At 41.5% G+C, this 23,319-nt stretch overlaps 3 protein-coding genes across 4 annotated transcripts in view; all 3 read left to right on the top strand.

Annotated features, from left to right (window-relative positions):
• Positions 1-11,413, top strand: part of LOC121864863 (mucin-5AC-like) — a 29,380-nt gene extending 17,967 nt beyond the window's left edge. Inside the window, exons 8-12 of the mRNA XM_042364028.1 lie at positions 1,546-4,465; positions 4,602-5,282; positions 5,368-6,651; positions 6,763-7,935; positions 11,310-11,413. Of these exons, the coding sequence (XP_042219962.1) occupies positions 1,546-4,465; positions 4,602-5,282; positions 5,368-6,651; positions 6,763-7,935; positions 11,310-11,413 (6,162 nt within the window). The remainder of the gene's footprint in view (positions 1-1,545; positions 4,466-4,601; positions 5,283-5,367; positions 6,652-6,762; positions 7,936-11,309) is intronic.
• Positions 11,296-15,477, top strand: LOC121864852. Of its 2 annotated transcripts, none has more exons than XM_042364016.1 (2): positions 11,296-11,405; positions 13,386-15,477. In XM_042364016.1, the coding sequence occupies exon 2, from the start codon at positions 13,395-13,397 to the stop codon at positions 14,598-14,600; it is 1,206 nt and encodes a 401-aa protein (XP_042219950.1). In that variant the 5' UTR covers positions 11,296-11,405; positions 13,386-13,394; the 3' UTR covers positions 14,601-15,477. The 2 variants fall into 2 exon arrangements, with proteins under 2 accessions (XP_042219950.1, XP_042219948.1); XM_042364014.1 differs by lacking the exon at positions 11,296-11,405 and adding an exon at positions 11,696-11,815.
• A 2,492-nt stretch (positions 15,478-17,969) lies between these two features.
• LOC121864862 (vegetative cell wall protein gp1-like) lies at positions 17,970-22,439 on the top strand. Its single transcript, XM_042364026.1, has 3 exons — positions 17,970-18,150; positions 21,379-21,893; positions 21,996-22,439. The coding sequence occupies exons 1-3, from the start codon at positions 17,970-17,972 to the stop codon at positions 22,437-22,439; spliced, it is 1,140 nt and encodes a 379-aa protein (XP_042219960.1).
• Positions 22,440-23,319: the final 880 nt, after the last annotated feature.

The raw sequence follows: 23,319 nt of genomic DNA, 5'->3' as shown, positions 1-23,319 counted from the left end.
GTCACAGTACCCCACCCTACTGAGTGGTGTTGTGTTATTTCGAAGTCAGGTGTGAAGCCGACCCACTGTTGTTCCCATGGTGGACGGATTAGCACCTCCTTGTCAGAAGATGGCGGTCAGTTCCCAGGGGTGCTTAACTCACTGGTAGGTCACGGTTCTCACTGGTACTATCTAGTGCTGAATTCACTGGCTTAAACACTGTTCATCACTGTTCAACACTGCTTCCACCTCTTTCCGAAACGAAATTGTCACTTTTGATTATGTTGATATAAGAACATAAGAACATAAGAAAATAAGGAGTCTGCAATAGGCCGGTTGGCCTGTGCATGGCAGCTCCTGTCGAGAGTTACTACCACTCTATCATCCATGAATCAATCTAGCCTCCTTTTAAAACTTTCCAGCGTTTCAGCACTTACTACAAAGTTGCTAGGCTTGTTCCACTCGTCCACCACCCTATTTGCGAACCAGTTTCTTCCTATCTCCCTCCTAAACCTAAAATATCCAACTTAAATCCGTTGCTACGAGTCCTATCCTGCCCAGATATTATAAGAACTTTATCTATATCGCCTTTATTGATTCCTTTCACCCACTTAAATACTTCTATCATAACTCCCCGCACTCTTCGTCTTTCTAGGGAATGCAAGTTTAGTTTCTTTAACCTATCTTGATATGGAAGGTTTCTAAGTCCCGGAATCATTTTCGTCATTCTTCGCTGCACCGACTCCAGTGAATTTATATCCATTCTATAATAAGGGCACCAGAACTGAACCGCACAATCGAGGTGCGGCCTGACTAGCGCAAGATACAGCTGCAATAAGACCTCTGCACTCTTATTACTTACACTTCTAGATATAAAAACTAAAATTTTGTTTGCCTTATTTCAAACATTTTGGCACTGTTTTCTAGGCCGTAGGTCCGGGCTTACAAGTACCTCTAAGTCTCTTTCACAAGTCGACTTTTCTAGGTTGATGTTGTTAAGGCTGTATACATTGACAGTATTTGTTCTTCCAATATTAAGTACGCTGCACTTGCTGGTGTTGAATTTCATTTGCCATTTTTCTAACCACTCCTGCAGTTTATTTAAATCCCCCTGTAGCGAATTTGCATCCTACCCTGAATTAATCTGCCGCCCTATTTTGGTGTCATCCGCAAACTTGCTTATGTCACTGCTGATCCCAGTATCTAGATCGTTTATGTAGATTATGAACAAAAGTGGGCCTAGTACTGACCCCTGGGGAACCCCACTGGTTACACAACCCCACTCAGATTTAACACCATTTACACTGACCCTCTGTGTTCTGCCGGTGAGCCATGATATTATCCAATTCAAATCCCGGTGGTGAGGATGGGTCGGGGAGAGGGACTTGGGGAATGTGGCCGAACATTGGCCAAGGGAGGCCGCTGCTCACAGGAGCAGCGCCTGAATAGGTCTTGACCCTACGGTGGTCAGGGATGTAGACATGTATGTGTGTGTGGGTGTGTGTGTGTGTGTGTGTGTGTGCTCTTTATTGATAAGATACTAAAGGTATTATTGTTGTTGTACAGCAGGTGTGTGAGGGAGTATTGGTCTTCGCGGCGCTGGCGGGCGTCGTCTCCGCTACCAGTGCCTGCAAAGATGGCGCCACAGGTGTGTCCATTGACAGTGAAGGAAATGCTGTACCTGGTAATGCTGTAAGCCCTGGAGGAGGTATTATACCTGGTAATGCTGTAAGCATTGGAGGAGGTATTATACCTGGTAATGCTGTAAGCCCTGGAGGAGGTATTGTACCTGGTAATGCTGTAAGCCCTGGAGGAGGTATTGTACCTGGTAATGCTGTAAGCCCTGGAGGAGGTATTGTACCTGGTAATGATGTAAGCCCTGCAGCAGGTATTATACCTGGTAATGCTGTAAGCCCTGGAGGAGGTATTGTACCTGGTAATGCTGTAAGCCCTGGAGGAGGTATTGTACCTGGTAATGCTGTAAGCCCTGGAGGAGGTATTGTACCTGGTAATGCTGTAAGCCCTGCAGCAGGTATTATACCTGGTAATGCTGTAAGCCCTGGAGGAGGTATTGTACCTGGTAATGCTATAAGCCCTGGAGGAGGTATTGTACCTGGTAATGCTGTAAGCCCTGGAGGAGGTATTGTACATGATGCCATAGTAATGCCTGGTAAGACCATGAGTGAAGAGGAACCCGCTACAATGGATGGATGGGTCGGCACACACGGTCAAGAAGACGAACCATATCTGAGCGGAAAATCAACCATAGCCAACACTTCAGGTAAAACCGCCGGTAATGGGAACCTGAGGATATCTCCAGGTGGTATTAACGGTGGGATTAACTTTCCAATACCATATTATCCAGATATCTTTGGTACACCAACTCAGGTAGGCCCCGGTATTTCAAAACCAGATAGTACTGGTACACCAGCACAGACAGCCCCCGGTGTTTCAGAACCAGATATTACTGGTTCACCAACACAGACAGAACCCGGTATTTCAGAACCAGATATTACTGGTACAGCAACACAGACAGCCCCCGGTATTACAGAACCAGATATTACTGGTACACCAACACAGGTAGGCCCCGGTATTTCAGAACCAGATATTACTGGTACACCAACATTGGTAGGCCCCGGTATTTCAGAACCAGATATTACTGGGACACCAACACAGACAGCCCCCGGTATTACAGAACCAGATATTATTGGTACACCAACACAGGTAGGCCCCGGTATTTCAGAACCAGATATTACTGGTACACCAACATTGGTAGACCCCGGTATTACACAACCAGACATTACTGGTACACCAACACAGGTAGGCCTCGGTATTACACAACCAGACACTACTGGTACACCAACAGAGACAGTCCCCAGTAGTACAGAACCAGATATTACTGGTACACTGGCACAGGTAGGCCCCGGTATTTCACAAGCAGATATTACTGGTGCACCAACAGACACAGTCCCCGGTATTACACAAACAGACATTACTGGTGCACCAACACAGGTAGGCCCCGGTATTACACAACCAGACATTACTGGTGCACCAACACAGGTAGGCCCCGGTATTACACAATCAGACATTACTGGTGTACCAACACAGGTAGGCCCCGGTATTACACAACCAGACATTACTGTTGCACCAACACAGGTAGGCCCCGGTATTACACAACCAGACATTACTGTAGCACCAACACAGGTAGGCCCCGGTATTACACAACCAGACATTACTGGTACACCAACAGAGACAGTCCCCAGTATTACACAACCAGATATTACTGGTACACCAACAGACACAGTCCCCGGTATTACACAACCAGATATTACTGGTACACCAACACAGGTAGGCCCCGGTACTCAAATACCATATTATCCTGATATACTAAAGCACAAATTTCCCGGTATTGCACAACCAGACATTACTGGTGCACCAACACAGACAGTCCCCGGTATTTCACAAGTAGATATTACTGGTACACCAACACTAGTAGGCCCCGGTATTTCACAAGGAGATATTACTGGTACACTAACAGAGACAGTCCCCGGTATTTCACAAGAAGATATTACTGGTACACCAACAGAGACAGTCCCCAGTATTACACAACCAGACATTACTGGTGTACCAACACAGACAGTCCCCGGTATTTCACAAGTGGATCTTACTGGTAAACCAACACTGGTGGGCCCCGGTATTTCACAAGGAGATATTACTGGTACACTAACAGAGACAGTCCCCGGTATTTCACAAGGAGATATTACTGGTACACCAACAGAGACAGTCCCCAGTATTACACAACCAGACACTACTGGTGCACCAACACAGACAGTCCCCGGTATTTCACAAATGGATATTACTGGTACACCAACACTGGTGGGCCCCGGTATTTCACAAGGAGATATTACTGGAACACCAACAGAGACAGTCCCCGGTATTTCACAAGTAGATATTACTGGTACACCAACAGAGACAGTCCCCGGTATTTCACAACCAGATATTACTGGTACACCAACAGACACAGTCCCCGGTATTACACAACCAGATATTACTGGTACACCAACACAGGTAGGCCCCGGTACTCAAATACCATATTATCCTGATATACTAAAGCACAAATTTCCCGGTATTGCACAACCAGACATTACTGGTGCACCAACACAGACAGTCCCCGGTATTTCACAAGTAGATATTACTGGTACACCAACACTAGTAGGCCCCGGTATTTCACAAGGAGATATTACTGGTACACTAACAGAGACAGTCCCCGGTATTTCACAAGAAGATATTACTGGTACACCAACAGAGACAGTCCCCAGTATTACACAACCAGACATTACTGGTGTACCAACACAGACAGTCCCCGGTATTTCACAAGTGGATCTTACTGGTAAACCAACACTGGTGGGCCCCGGTATTTCACAAGGAGATATTACTGGTACACTAACAGAGACAGTCCCCGGTATTTCACAAGGAGATATTACTGGTACACCAACAGAGACAGTCCCCAGTATTACACACCAGACACTACTGGTGCACCAACACAGACAGACTGGTTACTGGTGCACCAACACAGACAGTCCCCGGTATTTCACAAGTAGATATTACTGGTACACCAACAGAGACAGTCCCCGGTATTTCACAACCAGATATTACTGGTATACCAACAGAGACAGTCCCCGGTATTTCACAACCAGATATTACTGGTATACCAACAGAGGCAGTTCCTGATATTTCACAAGGAGATATTACTGGTACACCAACAGAGACATTCCCCAGTATTACACAACCAGACACTACTGGTGCACCAACACAGACAGTCCCCGGTATTTTACAAGGAGATATTACTGGTACACCAACAGAGACATTCCCCAGTATTACACAACCAGACACTACTGGTGCACCAACACAGACAGTCCCCGGTATTTCACAAGTGGATATTACTGGTACACCAACAGAGACAGTCCCCGGTATTTCACAAGCAGATATTACTGGTACACCAACAGAGACAGTCCCCGGTATTTCACAACCAGATATTACTGGTATACCAACAGAGGCAGTTCCTGATATTTCACAAGCAGATATTACTGGTACACCAACACAGTTAGGCCCCGGTATTTCACAAACAGATATTACTGGTTCACCAACAGAGACAGTCCCCGGTATTTCACAAGCAGATATTACTGGTACACCAACAGAGATAGTCCCCGGTATTTCACAAGCAGATATTACTGGTACACCAACAGACACAGTCCCCGGTATTTCACAAGCAGATATTACTGGTACCACAGACACAGTCCCCGGTATTTCACAAGCAGATATTACTGGTACACCAACCAGACACAGTCCCCGGTATTTCACAAGCAGATATTACTGGTACACCAACAGAGACAGTCCCCGGTATTTCACAACCAGATATTACTGGTACACCAACAGAGACATTCCCCGGTATTTCACAAGCAGATATTACTGGTACACCAACAGACACAGTCCCCGGTATTTCACAAGCAGATATTACTGGTACGCCAACAGAGACAGTCCCCGGTATTTCACAAGCAGATATTACTGGTACACCAGCAGAGACAGTCCCCGGTATTTCACAAGCAGATATTAGTGGTACACCAATAGAGACAGTCCCCGGTATTTCACAAGCAGATATTACCGGTACGCCAACAGAGACAGTCCCCGGTATTTCACAAGCAGATATTACTGGTACACCAACAGGCACAGTCCCCGGTATTTCACAAACAGATATTACTGGTACACTAACAGACACAGTCCCCGGTATTTCACAAGCAGATATTACTGGTGCACCAACAGACACAGTCCCCGGTATTTCACAAGCAGATATTACTGGTACACCAACAGACACAGTCCTCGGTATTTCACAAGCAGATATTACTGGTACACAAACAGACACAGTCCCCGGTATTTCACAAGCAGATATTACTGGTACACCAACAGACACAGTCCCCGGTATTTCACAAGGAGATATTACTGGTACACCAACACAGGCAGTCCCCGGTATTACTCAAGCAGATATTACTGGAAGACCTACACAGGTAGGCCCCGGTATTACACAACCAGACTTTACTGGTGCACCAACACCAGTAGGGCCCGGTATTTCAGAACCAGATATTACTGGTACACCAACAGAGACATTCCCCGGTATTTCACAAGCAGATATTACTAGTACACCAAGAGAGACAGTCCCCGGTATTTCACTTCCAGATATTACAGGTACACCAGCAGATACAGTCCCCGGTATTTTACAAGCAGGGATTACTGGTACACCAACACAGGTAGGCCCCGGTATTTCAGAACCAGATATTACTGGTATACCAACAGAGACAGTCCCCGGTATTTCACAAGTAGATATTACTGGCACACCAACACAGACAGTCCCCGGTATTTCACAAGTAGATATTACTGGTACACCAACAGAGACATTCCCCGGTATTTCACAAGTAGATATTACTGGTACACCAACAGAGACAGTCCCCGGTATTTCACAAGCAGATATTGCTGGTACCCCAACAGAGACAGTCCCCGGTATTTCACAAGCAGATATTACTGGTACACCAGCAGATACAGTCCCCGGTATTTTACAAGCAGGGATTACTGGTACACCAACACAGGTAGGCCCCGGTATTTCAGAACCAGATATTACTGGTACACCAACAGAGACAAATCAGTATTTCTGAAAGCCGATATTGCTGGTACCCCAACAAGACAGTCCCGGTATTTCACAAGCAGATATTACTGGTACCTGTGAATGCACAGTCCCCGGTATTTTACAAGCAGGGATTACTGGTACACCAACACAGGTAGGCCCCGGTATTTCACAAGTAGATATTACTGGCACACCAACACAGACAGTCCCCGGTATTTCACAAGTAGATATTACTGGCACACCAACACAGACAGTCCCCGGTATTTCACAAGTAGATATTACTGGTACACCAACAGAGACATTCCCCGGTATTACACAACCAGACTTTACTGGTGCACCAACACAGGTAGGCCCCGGTATTTTGCAAGCAGATATTACTGGTACACCAACACAGGTAGAGCCCGGTATTACACAACCAGATATTACTGGTACACCAACAGAGACAGTCCCCGGTTTTTCACAAGCAGACATTACTGGTGCACCAACAGAGACAGTCCCCGGTTTTTCACAAGCAGACATTACTGGTGCACCAACACAAGTAGGCCCCGGTATTTCACAAGCAGATATTACTGGTACACCAACAGAGACAGTCCCCGGTTTTTCACAAGCAGACATTACTGGTGCACCAACACAAGTAGGCCCTGGTATTTCACAAGCAGATATTACTGGTACACCAACAGGGACAGCCCCCGGTATTTCACAAACAGATATTACTGGTACACTATCACAGACAGTCCCCGGTATTTCACAAGCAGATATTACTGGTACCCCAACAGAGACAGTCCCCGGTATTTCACAAGCAGATATTACTGGTACCCCAACAGAGACAGTCCCCGGTATTTCACAAGCAGATATTACTGGTATCCCAACACAGACAGTCCCCGGTATTTCACAAGCAGATATTACTGGTTCACCAACAGAGACAGTCCCCGGTATTTCACAAGCAGATATTACTGGTACACCAACACATTTAGGCCCCGGTATTTCAAAACTAGATATTGCTTCTATACTAACACAAAAATTCCCAAATATTCCTCATTTGACAGCACAGAATTTCCCCACTATTTTTCATTTACTACCACAGAAATTCCCACACATTTCTCATTTGCCAACACAGGTATTCCCAGATATTCCTAATTTGGCAACACAGGGATTCCCCGATAATGCCCAACCAGATATTCCTTCTATGCCAACGGAGAAACCAATGCCGAAGCAACACCTTCCTACAACGTCCACTGCGTCTCCTCATCGTAAACCAGCGACTGAGGACTTTGCCACACTGAGTAAGGGGAGACTGAACCTACCAACGTTACACTACCCTCATATGCCGGGGCTGAGATACCCTACTCTACCAGCGTTGAGGTATTCTCTTCTGCCAGAGATGAAATATCCTCCTTTACCAGCGTTGCAATTCCCTACGCTGCCAGAGCCAAAATATCCTTCTTTACGACAGGTGCGATATCCTACCCTGCCAGAGTCAAAATACCCGTTTATTCCTTTACCTAAATATCCTCATATGCCTGTAAGCGGATATCCTTCCCCATTGAAATTTCTCCCCTCACCCATATCCAAATACCATGATATAAAAGATCAGTATTACGGCAGGCTACCAGCATTAGAATATCCTGGTATCATGAAGCATAATTATCCTGCACAATTCATCCATGCTCTACCGCCAATAGCATATCCAACACTAAATAGACCACATTATCCTCCCTTTGGGCCGTTGATATATCATGGTATATAAGCACCATGATATATCACAACAAGAGCCAAGCCAGAAACAGCAACATGATCTGACAACAGAATTTCCTGAATCTTCATACACACACAACCATCATCCAGGTTACACACCGCAGATGGTTCAAGTAACTCATATCCACCTAGAACTGAAATCTGTGAATATGTGTACCTCAGTGTCAATGGAGCAATATGAACAATTAGAAATAGTATCTTCTACACCAACATCAAAACAAAGTGAAAAAGTGAACTTGGAAAACTCTAAAATGTCATTAGAATATTAAAGCACGCCTTGTCAGAGAAAATTATCGCAGACTGTTGCACCGGGTCACACACAGTCCATCTCAGAGCTGTAAACATATTGACTAAAATATCAAGGAATTAAACACGACGAAATGAAGATAATATATAATTCCAGAAGATAATATATAAGTTAGGTTTGATATATGTTATGGCATGATTATTCACACATTTTCATCAATTAAATATCAAGAAATGTAGTCTGTTGAGTTTATTAATCCTTAAAATATGTAAAATAAATGGAAAAATACATATTAACAAGTACGAAAACTATAATAAAAAAGCCATTAGATGAGTCAAAGGTTAAAAAAACTCTCAATATCAATCTAATGTAAATAAACCAGAAATATAAACCTTCCCACTCTTACTACAACAATATTTATGAGAGTAAAACACCAAAGCAAGAAAGGCTGTAATATGTCTAAACCAAAAATCAGAAAATGGTAATAAAAAGACTTGTATAATATATATTGTTTGATTTTCTTAGCCTCCTATAGGTACCAAACACAGGCCTCTCTCGCTCCTCCAACATTGAAGTGTTTTGCTGTACTGGTGAAAAGTTTAGTAAAATTTCTGTAGTTCTAAATTTCGTATATTAATGTCTCCAAACACAACACAATATAAAGGAAAAATTATATAATAATGTCAATAAGTTTATAAGAGATAGTATAACATAAAATATCAGTAGGTTAAGATACGTGGTGTGTGTGTCAAGCATTACCACACCTAGACGATACCTGGCTACTTAACTTAGATAATTCGTAAGTGTCAGAATGTAAAGATATGGTTGTCCAAAGTCACAGGAGGGTGTAGAATAAATCCGAGGAATGACTTATAAGAAATGACTATGAATGAACTTCTTGGAGTGAGACGGCAGGAAAGCAAAAGGAGCATCACACACACACACACACACACACACACACACACACACACACACACACACACACACACACACACACACACACACACACACACACACACACACACACACACACACACACACACACACACACACACACACACACACACACACACACACACACACACACACACACACACACACACACACACTAGTACGTGGGTGGGTGTGTGTTTTTTTTTTACTCGTCATCTTTGTTGTTAATATTAAAACTGACCGAACTATATAAGTATAGAATAAAGCCTCAGAGTATTAGACATACGTAATGACCAACAGTAATAACTCTTTAAATAGCATACTTAAAGCAAGAGAAAGTAGAGAAAGTAGAGAAAGTAGTCTGAGGAGAATTGTGATGATGACAAAGTATATGAGGAGCACATGGCAAGAAGTTATGTATAGTTGCCAAGTTCCACCACATAACTTACAAAAACAAACATACCAACCACTTGCATTATCGTGTGTTTATAAACTCTCCATAACCTTCTTGTGTGTATAAAAAAGATGGAGCGTTCTTGCCTTTCAGTATACCTGCATAATGTCTGAATAAAAAATACCAATTTATTTTGTAATCTAGGAAACTGACACAAACTCCAGTGTTTACGTGTGACCCTCCAGACACCTAACATATTTAATTGTCTCAGTTCACTTTTGGGTTGGTGCACAAGATGTCTCACGCCCTTGACACTTACATCATATAAAACAAAGGTGTGAATATTATGAACCTTTATGTTAACCAGATCACACACCCACAATCGTCTGCCTCCTCCCGACCGTCATGGTAACCCAAGATCTTTATCCCTTATGGTAACTATAACCAACAGCTAAGCTCACCAGGTAAGTTTTAATTAAGCTCTACATTATTATCTCAGTGCCACAACATCTATACTTCTATCTCCCTAGTAATGTTATCACTACTAGAACACTTCAACGTCAGTCCGGGTAGAGAAATTAACTTTATTGATATCATATAACTGTGACTGGTAGAGAGAGTGATGTGTTTGGAGTATGAATTTATGGCTAAAACATCTACCAACTAAGTAAAGCAATTTGTAGCGATATATCTTGTGGAGGCTTGTGTACCGCAGAGACAGTATTGCTGTTGTTGTAATTCCCTCACATCTTTAGGAGTGATGGCGGTAGTAGACGATACAAATATTCCCTAAATACTCGTTCAGAATACTCAGTAAAAGCGAGTTATTTGTGTTGACCGAAATATTTGGAGAATAGTTTGGGCAGCCCAGTAAGTGATGTCATAAAGCAGAAGTACTCTAACATATGGAACTGTATGTCTCTTAATTCTTACCAGTTGCTGTTTAGTGAATGAACAGGGGCCACAGGAACACATATATAAGTAAAAGTTAAACAATAATATATAACCTGTAAATAGATAACAAATTTCACTAAAGTTATACTATCTTTTATTTTTACTACTTTTTCGCTTCCCAGCTTTCATCACACACTTAATGTTATGCTGACACACACACACAAGACAGAGTATAGTTTCTTCGGCGGGACCATCATCATCATCATCATCATCATCATCATCATCATCATCATCATCATCATTATTATTATTATTATTATTATTATTATTATTATTATTATTATTAAATATTATTATTACTAAATATGTATTATAAAATAATACATAAGTAATACAGAAAATGCATAATATGATTTTTGTTTTTTAACTCTTAGGTAAACTAAAGAAGAATAATCCCACCACATTGACGAGTTCTGCTACTCAAGTCGCCTCTGATGGAGCGACGATGGCCGGCGCCTCGGTAGGTGCTGGTAAGTAGTAAAGATCCTGTATATTGTATTCTGCTCTCAAGTGTGGATACATAAACACAGACATGTATACTACACACATACACGCACAGCTGAGCACTTAACCCACGAATTTGCTGATAACAGTCGCCAATATCACGAATACGATCTTCCTCCCCAAGAACTATAATTCCCTCTCACATTCCGATGATCCTGGTCCCCCCCCCCTTACATTTCATTCTCGCTCCACCATATACTTTCATAATGTTCTTGACTCTACGATGAATTTTGTAACCTGTTGAGTAAGGAGACTGTCTGTGTGTCTTGGTGTACAGGTGTGGAGACATTACTCGTTAACTCAGGAGAGGTGGGGGAAGGGGAGACTCTCCAAGATTTCAGTATAAGCGACAAAACGAGTCTACTCTCTTGTAAGGGTAAGATTTAACCTTTTTCTTTCCTTTAGGTTTAAGATGCTACTCATATGTGTCCTTGTATGTATTAATAAGTTTAAATTCTTCCTTTAACACTACATGATATCAACGGGATTTTAGTTTAGACTGCAAAGGAGAGTGACAAGGTCCATAAGTGACTGTAACAAAGATGATGAAAATGTATACAACCTTTTCTTTTATCTTTGAAACATACAAAAAAGGTTAGAACAGCAAAAACCATATCTATATTTATTTCAAAGGAAGTATATTCCAGCTGCATTTTAGAAGCAAACTTAAAATAAACTTTCCTCACATAATTGTTTCTAAAGATGAAAGACAAAACCATTCATAGGTGCTGGTCATTATATCCTGACATGAACTTCTGAAATATAACCCCTGTAAGTGTTGTACAGTCACTCAAAAAAACTATCTGTGACTCATGTTGTCTCAGTAGGGTTGTCAAAATCCTTCGTCCGTTGTGTCATATTTTTTCAACACAATTTTGTATGGATTATTTTTTTTGTGACTTACTTAACACCATTAAATATAAAATTATTTATAGTTCAATTAATTATGTTATCCAGTACATTGTCTTGTAGCTGGAGAAATAATGAGTTTACAATACATTAACTTACTAAACATACACATATTGTTTTTGTATACGTGTGTGTGTTTAGGTGTATGGAGTTATGTTCAATACTTTTTTTCCTTATTTATTTAATCATAAAGTAAAACAACATTAGTGTAACAGGAGGAGGAATGAGAGCAACAGTGACATAAAAGGAAACGAAACACCACGTCCTTAAGTCAGATTATATATCACAAAATTTCAAACAATAGTTATTTTCTCTCCACTATTTTTAACAGAATTAGAAAATGTATCAAATGGTTCCTTCGTAAATTCCAACAGTTTTCATAACATGTCAATTTTTTATTTCATTTACACGACAATTTTTACTTAACCTCGAGAAACTAGGATAAAAGGCAATGAAGAGTGTAATGTGGGTTTAGTTTGTTTTAAGTCAGAGCCGCGGACCACCATAGCTCAGTAGTAGGGCCCTTCACCACCATGGTAAGAAGTATAGTATAGTATATTATAATATAACCATCAAAATAAAGAAAAGAGATCTGGAGAATATATTTTGGGTATATATATTATTTTTAACGCAAGGAAGTTAATTTATAATATTTTTTTTACTTGGCGGATCCAAAATTGAAAGATTCCAAGACGATTGTGTTTATTATCTCTCAAATTTATTGAATTAAAATGACCGTCAATTTCCTACTGTTTGACTTATTGACGTTAAAAGGATGATATGAGACATGAGTGACTTGTGTGGCTCCCAGTTGATCATTAAACCTGAAGACAAACAGCCAGACATTTGTAGTGGAGAGCCATAGTCACTAGCCCTCAGACACGAGTCAACCAGATGACTTTGTTAGTTACGTTCTGTTACAATTTCGAGATGTTTTAAAATTAGAATTAGTTTATTATATTGTTGGATATAAGATGCAGTCATGGTGCTAAGTAGTGTGATAAAGTTACTATCAGTCATTCTTGTTATTTTTGCAGTTTCTGTTGATGCAGTTGGTGGCCGTCGGTGGCTTGGTGATGGCAGCTTCTGGTGCTCAAAACAACTCAGTGTTACAAGAGACAAATGAAAGAAACGTTACTTTACAAGAGACAAATGAAAGAAACGTTACTTTACAAGAGACAAATGAAAGAAACGATACTTTACAAGAGACAAATGAAAGAAATCTAACTGGTTCTCTCAATTTTCACTTTCCATCATCCTCTTTTCCTGGTGATCGACCGTTCTCCGGTTATCTTGAAAAGCTCTACAAGAATTCCTCGGCATCAGTGAAACAATATTTAGAATTACTGTCATCCAACTTTTTAAAATTAAATTCTTTGATAAACTCAAATACCTTAGAGCCCTGTGAAAAAAACATTACATTTCAAGAGTCAGATAAAAAAAATCTTACTTTGCAAGAACCAGATGTCAGGAACCTTACTTTACAGGAGCCAGATGAAAGAAGTCTTAATTTTCAAGAGCCACATGAAAGAAACCCTACTTTACAAAAGGCAAATGAAAATTATCTCCCACTTTCTATGATTTCAAGTTTATCATCACCCCATCTTCCTGGTGACCAACAGTTCTCCGGTTATATTGACAAGCTCTACAAGAACTCCACGGAATCAATGAACCGACTTTTAGAATCACTACCATCCAACATTTCAAAATTCGATTCTTTGTTAAACTCTAATACCTTCGAGTCTTTAGGCTTTTCAGAACCTTATAATATAAATATTTCAAATATTCTCGGTATCAAAGTCCCTGGAGGTTCAGAACTGCTAAATATTACCCTGACTGACCTACCTGGTAAAGTCAAACACTCTCCCATACTCTCTTATCTAGAACAATCAGTCAACAATAATTTATCATTAGTAAATATCAAGGTTTCAGGGTCACCAAAATTAGTCGCTCGGGTCTTAACTTATATGGAAAATCCAGGATCACCCAACGGAACAATAGTTGAAGAAATATTACTTAATGAGCCTAACTTAATAAATTCTTCGTTACGTGGAACAGGGAATTTCACCCCTTTACCTGTAAGCAATAGTCCAGTACATTTAGATAACAATACCACAGTAGTCCAGACGGTCACTCTTCTGTCACCGGATAATTCCAAGCCACCACTAACAAGTCGCTCACAACTGGATATTAGTTCTAGTCAAGTGAATCTTAGCCCGTTAATTAACTCTTCATTTCAAAATACAGAATAACATCAGTGAGGAGCTATCAAGAAACTTCCATAACAGTGAGCAATATTTAAAGGACTTCAATAATTTCCTAAATATGAGTAAACCTTTGATACCAGAGATTCAGGTGCCACCTCTACTGGCCATGTAACCCCAAGGACTGGGTGTTCCTGGCGTTCACTCGGTGTTTCTGATGTTCACTCGGTGTTCCTGGCGTTCACTCGGTGTTTCTGACGTTCACTCGGTGTTCCTGTCGTTCACTCGGTGTTTCTGACGTTCACTCGGTGTTTCTGACGTTCACTCGGTGTTCCTGTCGTTTACTCGGTGTTCATAACGTTTAGCTCGGTGTTCCTGACGTTCACTCGGTGTTCCTTACGTTCACGCGGTGTTCCTTACGTTCACTCGGTGTTCCTTACGTTCACTCGGTGTTCCTTACGTTCACTCGGTGTTCCTTACGTTCACTCGGTGTTCCTGACCTTCACTCGGTGTTCCTGACGTTCACTCGGTGTTCCTGTCGTTCACTCGGTGTTCCTGTCGTTCACTCGGTGTTCCTGACGTTCACGCTGGATGTAACACAAATTTTCCACATCATAAAGAATCATTAGTCAGGTTTTGAGGTTTTTTATACTGTGGCAACAACAACTTTTGACCATCATATTTATGTTTAAGAGAAGAATGGTGTTCCAAGGTCACCTCCACACACTGACTAGCCAGCAGAACAGTTAAAGATGTCAGAATTGCAAAAGATTGATCAACCAAACTCTACAAATTATTATAAACGAGAAAAAGACAAATTTAAGATTTCACACAACTTAGAAGATAACTTTTTGTTATGATGTTTTACCCCGGCATCGAATGTCTCATATTTGACAGATATATATGTTAATAATACCTTGATTATACCAATAACAATGATAAATATATATATATATATATATATATATATATACTCTACAGTCACTCAAAAAACTATCTGTACTGAGGGTGATCGACGAATTTCAGAATGAACACTGCGATTCCTGTTATCCCGATGGGGTTGTCAAAATCCTTCGTCTGTTGTATCATATTTTTTCAACACAATTTTACATAGAAAGTTCTTTGACTGACTCTACATGTATATTTGTAATATTTTTTTCTAGTGTATGTACTTAGTTAGGATACGTGGTTCAAAACTTGTGTAGTTGAACCGCAGTAATGCATTATACTATAGGGAGCAACATCCTATATGAGAATTAGTCTCCAAACATTACAATAGCAGACGCAAGTAAAAAAATAAATAAATTATATATAGAAATTAAGTGTTAATGATCCTGTTATATGTTGAAGGTGAGGTGATGTAGCCACTGATAGAGACACAAGATAACCAGATAATTACACGCTTTATTATTGTATTTTAATAACTGTTGAGAGACAGTGTAATGTTTATCTAGATTATTATCAGTTACCACTAATAAGCTGGTGAGTCAACAGTGTGTTTTATTACCAACCCTTTATTGTGTTTAGTCATATATTTTTGTTTCAATGTTTACATGGTGACCGACTGTGCTAAGATAGTTCGATGAGTTCTTTGAGGTCCTTAGGTGAGGAACGAGACGCCAGTATGCTGCAACAACGAATCTCTCTCTCTCTCTCTCTCTCTCTCTCTCTCTCTCTCTCTCTCTCTCTCTGGGGTTACTAAAGCTTGTTGCTGCCACCACCTCTCGTATTTCTGGGTGAGGTAGCCAGGTCAGAAGGTGGAGATACAAATATATATATAACTTACAATAGATGTGGATAATCTCCCAATTAAACCTAAAAACCTTATAAAAAATATGGATTCAATCACCTCATAATTTTAAAGCTCCAAATACTATGAGTTTTATTTTTATTTTGTAATTTATTTCCTCAGTTAAATAGTAAATACAAAATAGCTTCTTCCATTTCACGTTACAGTATACATCAAAGAGCAAGATACACAATTCGTCATTGATACATTCTTTTTATTGTATACATAAATAAATCTTTACCGACTCGTCAAGGTTTTTATATTCGTGTTTAAACAATGTTAACAATGTTGAGGCGAGAGACTGCAGCTCTTACATCACCTCTTGAATGAGACTTGTTCCTTACACAACACTGACGGTCGTTGTCCACTACAGCTAATACACCATACACTCACTATAACTACAGTTAATGCATCATACACTCACTATAACTACAATCAATACATCATACACTCACTATAACTACAGTCAATACATCATACACTCACTATAACTACAGTCAATACATCATACACTCACTATAACTACAGTCAATACATCATACACTCACTATAACTACAGTCAATACATCATACACTCACTATAACTACAGTTAATACATCATACACTCACTATAACTACAGTCAATACATCATACACTCACTATAACTACAGTTAATGCATCATACACTCACTATAACTACAGTTAATACATCATACACTCACTATAACTACAGTCAATACATCATACACTCATTATAACTACAGTTAATGCATCATACACTCACTATAACTACAGTCAATACATCATACACTCACTATAACTACAGTCAATACATCATACACTCACTATAACTACAGTCAATACATCATACACTCACTATAACTACAGTCAATACATCATACACTCACTATAACTACAGTCAATACATCATACACTCACTATAACTACAGTCAATACATCATACACTCACTATAACTACAGTCAATACATCATACACTCACTATAACTACAGTCAATACATCATACACTCACTATAACTACAGTTAATACATCATACACTCACTATAACTACAGTCAATACATCATACACCATAGATAGAAAATGTTCCTCAGACGCTGAAAATGAATTAGTGTATAAATGTATAACCTGAATTTCTATTGTATATTTTGGCCTAAATTTCAACCCCACTTAAAATAAATATTGAACATAATGAAAAATGAAAATAATCATCTATTAAGCAAAAGCATATACAATTATCTTCACTATACGAGAGATAAAACAGAAAGATATGGATGAGAGATTTAATGAAAAAATGAAGAGATAAAAACTTTGTCTTGTGTACATCAAGGTCGAGTGAAGTAGCCTGTCTTCGATCGTTCAGCTGCCAACATCCAGTTATTATTCTTCATTCAGTGAGTCTTCTATAGCCTTCTTTCATGACGATAGAAGATATAATTCTGTAAAAAAAAATTTGAAAAGTTAACATAGAGGAGATGACTCGCCTCATAGAAGATTACACTCATGACAGCTAGCTGGCCCCAATAGCTCCCCACATACTGGCAGTAACACCTCGTCTATTTTGCCAGAGAACACACGCAAGGAGTAAGTGCAAGGAAGATGTAACTGCAATGAAGAGAAGACAGACAATGTGGCAGAACGGGACACTGGACGATCTCCTAAGTAAGGCAAGAACATTGCAGCAGAGACTAAAATTTACAGGAGACGGAAAGCAAGTCACAAGGAATGCTGCCAGAAAGGTTGGTAACAAGATGAGCATGAGAAAAGTGTCCTTGGTGGTAAGATCTCTGTCACAGGAATCCTCCGGTGGTGTGATAAACAGAGAGATATTACAACAACTGAAGGAAAAACATCCCCCAGCAAGTACAGAGGAGGGCATCAGGTTCCCGGGTTCCAAACGCTGGCCCTTCAGGCCTGGATGCAGACGGGTGGAGAAGCATCCTCAGCACTAACAAATTTGGTGATGCTGCAAGTGATCTCTGCAATGCTACCGCCGCCCTTGCAAGAAAGCTAGCAATCTTATGCTGCCAACACCTACAAGCTCTGACAACCTGCCGCCTCATCCTCCTGAATAAAAACCCAGGATGTTGGCCTATAGGGGTGGGAGAAGTGCTGAGACGGATCATTGCAAAATGTATAATGGAGTTGGTAAATGATGATGTCAGGGCAGCTGCTGGGAACCTGCAGGTATGTGCTGGCCACCAGGCTGGAGGTGAAGCTGCCATTCACGCGATGAGAAAGATATTTGAGCAGCTTAATCGTGAGGCTGTGCTCCTGGTTGACGCTTCCAATGCATTCAATATAATCAACCACAAGGCTACACTGCACAAATCAAGATCAAGTGTTCAAGCTTTGTAGTGTATGTTGAAAACACCTATAGGAACCCATCAGACCTCTTTATAACGAGCTTCAAGCCCTAAGAGAAAATACCACCCTACAGTCAACCGAGAAAACTGCGCAGGGGGATCCGGTCGCCATGGCAATATAAGCAATAGGTCTATCATGCTCCAACACACAATAAACTATGAAACAACCAATGTCAAGCAAGTGGCTTAAGGTCGCTTTTACCCCAACGCTAGTGAAATCTCCTTATTTAACCCCAGCAGAAAAGTCACTCCTTGCACTACCACCGAGACTGGGAGGAATGGGATTGACTAATCCATAGGAGCCCTCACTGAGCGCATAATAGCACAGCATGCAGTAAGTCAGGTGTTAAATCTGAGTGGGGTCGTGTAACCAGAGGGGTTCCCCAGGGGTCAGTACTAGGCCCACTTTTGTTCATAATCTACATAAACGATCTAGATACTGGGATCAGCAGTGACATAAGCAAGTTTGAGGATGACACCAAAATAGGGCGGCAGATTAATTCAGGGCAGGATGCAAATGCATTACAGGAGGATCTAAATAAACTGCAGGGGTGGTCTGGAAAATGGCAAATGAAATTCAACACCAGCAAGTGCAGCGTACTTAATATTGGAAGAACAAATACTGTCAATGTATACAGCCTTAACAACATCAACCTAGAGAAGTCGACTTGTGAAAGAGACCTAGGGGTACTTGTAAGCCCGGACCTACGGCCTAGAAAACAGTGCGTTAATGTTCGAAATAAGGCAAACAGAGTATTGGGTTTTATATCTAGAAGTGTAAGTAATAAGAGTGCAGAGGTCTTATTGCAACTATATCTTGCGCTAGTCAGGCCGCACCTCGATTATGCGGTTCAGTTCTGGTGCCCTTATTATAGAATGGATATCAATTCACTAGAGTCGGTGCAGCGAAGAATGACGAAAATGATTCCGGGACTTAGAAACCTTCCATATCAGGATAGTTTAAAGAAACTAAACTTGCATTCCCTAGAAAGACAAAGAGTGCGGGGAGATATGATAGAAGTATTTAAGTGGGTGACAGGAATCAATAAAGGTGATATAGATAAAGTTCTTATAATATCCGAGCAGGATAGGACTCGGAACAACGGATTCAAGTTGGATAAGTTTAGGTTTAGGAGGGAGATAGGAAGGAACTGGTTTACAAATAGGGTGGTGGACGAGTGGAACAAGCTTAGCAACCTTATAGTAAGTGCTGGAACGCTGGAAAGTTTCAAAGGGAGGCTGGATAGATTCATGGATGATAGAGAGTGGTAGTAACTCTCGACAGGAGCTGCCATGCACAGGCCAACCGGCCTATTGCAGACTCCTTATTTTCTTATGTTCTTATGTTCAATGAATTAAACAAGATTCGGCAGTCCATTACGACAGAACGGCATCACACCCAAAATGATGAGCATCAACAACTGATGTTGCAATTGTCAGTGAACTTGGAGAAAAAAGTAGCACTAGCGCAGGAGGTGGGCGTCATGAACTGGCTAACAATGTTACCGGTAAGGGCAAAAGGTTTCAACCTTAATAAACAAGAATTTACAGATGCCATTGCTCTAAGGTACGGGAGGCCAGTAGAAGGTGTGGCTCATCCTACGACATCGGTTACGCCATGGTGTGCAAGAAAGGGGGTTTCGTATGCATGAGGCATGACGAAGTAAGGGATCTCACAACAAATATGTTGAAGGTAATCTGCCATGATGCCAAGGTACAACCGACCCCCCTTCCATTGGACGGTGAGAATTTCCATCACAGGACTTCAAACACATTCAACGAAGACCGTGTGGACGTCAGTGCTTGAGGATTTGGGACGTGGGGACGACGAGCCTTTTCTGACATAAGGATTTTCGACGCCATGGCCGCATGTCACCGTAACTTAGCTCTCGATGCTGCACACAGGAGGAACGAGAATGACAAGATAAGGGCATACGGGGAGAGAATTCAGAATGTTGATCAAGGCAGCTTCACTCCTCTGGTGTTCACAAGCCTGGTGGGATGGGACCAAGTGCAGGATGCTTCTATGCAAGACTCGCAGAAGTGTTATCCGAACAGAAGCAGCAGCCCAGAAACTACGTTACAGCCTACATGGTTGAGATGTCGACTGTCCTTCTTTCTGCTTAGGTCTGTATTGCTTTGCCTCCGGGGAACGAGATCTTCAGCCCCAAAGCCGACAACGGTCACAGATATTGACTATGAGGCAACAGTCACTGAATGCCGCATAGATCTGCAGCTCAACTAACTCAACACAGCTAGGGTAGCTACTTTTGTATTAGGATACTTAATTTTAAGGTAATATACAGTAATGGCGGCGAAGGTGTGGTTATTGGGGGAGGCTGGAGGCCATGTTAAAAAAAGTAGAAGTAGTAGTAGTAGTTGTAGTAGAAGTAGAAGTAGCAGTAGTAGTAAAATTAAAATCACAAAATTCAAACTGGACATTATTTTATACACCTTGCACTGTCACTCATTATTCGTCAACATCAGCTTGGGAATAAATAAATAATTGACTTACTTCCCTAATTATATACCACAATTATTCTATTACGAATTAATGTTTATTTCTTTTTATTCACCTCATTAGCTCACTGTAATTACAAACTAGAATATAATTAACCTTTCAACTAGCTGGTACTGATGAGCGGTAGAACACGATAATCATATCTACCAGTGTCAGTAGAACCAGTGCCAGTAGAACCAGTGTCAGTAGAACCAGTGTCAGTTGAACCAGTGCCAGTAGAACCAGTGCCAGTAGAACCAGTGTCAGTTGAACCAGTGCCAGTAGAACCAGTGTCAGTAGAACCAGTGTCAGTTGAACCAGTGCCAGTAGAACCAGTGCCAATAGAACCAGTGTCAGTAGAACCAGTGCCAATAGAACCAGTGCCAGTAGAACCAGTGCCAATAAAACCAGTGCCAGTTGAACCAGTGTCAGTTGAACCAGTGTCAGTTGAACCAGTGTCAGTTGAACCAGTGCCAGTAGAACCAGTGCCAGTAGAACCAGTGCCAGTTGAACCAGTGTCAGTTGAACCAGTGTCAGTTGAACCAGTGACAGTAAAACAAGTGTCAGTTGAACCAGTGTCAGCTGAACCAGTGTCAGCTGAACCAGTGTCAGTTGAATCAGTGACAGTAGAACCAGTGTCAATTGAACCAGTGTCACCTGAACCAGTGCCAATAGAACCAGTGTCAGTAAAACCAATGGCAGTAGAACCTTTCCCGCCGGAAACTGTTCCAGGAGAAATATAGCCAGTTATAGAATCCCTATCAGATTCTGTCCCATCAGAACCAGAGCCTATAGAACGTGTCCCATCAGAACCAGAGCCAATAGAACCAGTCCCATCAGAACCAGAGCCTATAGAACCTGTCCCATCAGAACCAGAGCCTATAGAACCTGTCCCATCAGAACCAGAGCCAATAGATCCAGTCCCATCAGAACCAGAGCCTATAGAACCTGTCCCATCAGAACCAGAGCCAATAGAACCTGTCCCATCAGAACCAGAGCCAGAACCTAGAAGAAGAGCCAATAGAACCTGTCCCATCAGAAGAAGGCCAATAGAACCTGTCCCATCAGAACCAGAGCCAATTGAACCTGTCCCATCAAAACTAGAGCCAATAGAACCTGTCCCATCAGAACCAGAGCCAATAGAACCTGTCCCATCAGAACCAGAGCCAATAGAACCTGTCCCATCAGAACGAGAGTCAATAGAACCTGTCCCATCAGAACCAGACCAATAGAACCTTCACATTAGAACCAGAGCCAATAGTCCCATCAGAACCAGAGCCACATCCCAGAACGAGAGTCAATAGAACCTGTCCCATCAGAACCAGAGCCAATAGAACCTGTCCAATCAGAACGAGAGTCAATAGGACCTGTCCCATCAGAACCAGAACCAATAGAACCTGTCCCATCAGAACCAGAGCCAATAGAACCTGTCCCATCAGAACCAGAGCCAATAGAACCTGTTCCATCAGAACCAGAGCCAATAGAACCTGTCCCATCAGAACCAGAGCCAATAGAACCTGTCCCATCAGAACCAGAGCCAATAGAACCTGTCCCATCAGAACCAGAGCCAATAGAATTTGTCCCATCAGAACCAGAGCCAATAGAACCTGTCCCATCAGAACCAGAGCCAATAGAACCTGTCCCATCAGAACCAGAGCCAATAGAACCTGTCCCATCAGAACCAGAGGCAGTAGAACCTGTCCCATGAGAACCAGAGCCAATAGAACCTGTCCCATCAGAACCAGAGCCAAGAACCAGTCCCATCAGAATCAAGAGCCTATAGAACCTGTCTCATCAGAACCAGAGCCTATAGAACCTGCCCCATCAGAACCAGGTCCTATACCCAATCCCATAACCAGACCAATAGAACCTGTCCCATCAGAACCAGAGCTGAACCTGTCCCATCAGAAGAAGACCAATAGAACCTGTCCCATTAGAACCAAAGTCAGTAGAACCTGTCCCATCAGAACCAGAGCCTATAGAACCTGTCCCATCAGATTCAGAGCCCATAGAACGTGTCCCATCAGAACCAGAACCAATAGAACCTGTCCCATCAGAACCAGGAGCCAATTGAACCTGTCCCATCAGAACCAGAGCCAATAGAACCTGTCC

The sequence above is a fragment of the Homarus americanus genome, unplaced genomic scaffold (assembly GCF_018991925.1).
Source record: "Homarus americanus isolate GMGI-L3 unplaced genomic scaffold, GMGI_Hamer_2.0 scaffold46273, whole genome shotgun sequence".
Taxonomy (NCBI): Eukaryota; Metazoa; Arthropoda; class Malacostraca; order Decapoda; family Nephropidae; genus Homarus; species Homarus americanus.
This window is presented reverse-complemented; position numbering and strand designations above follow the sequence as displayed.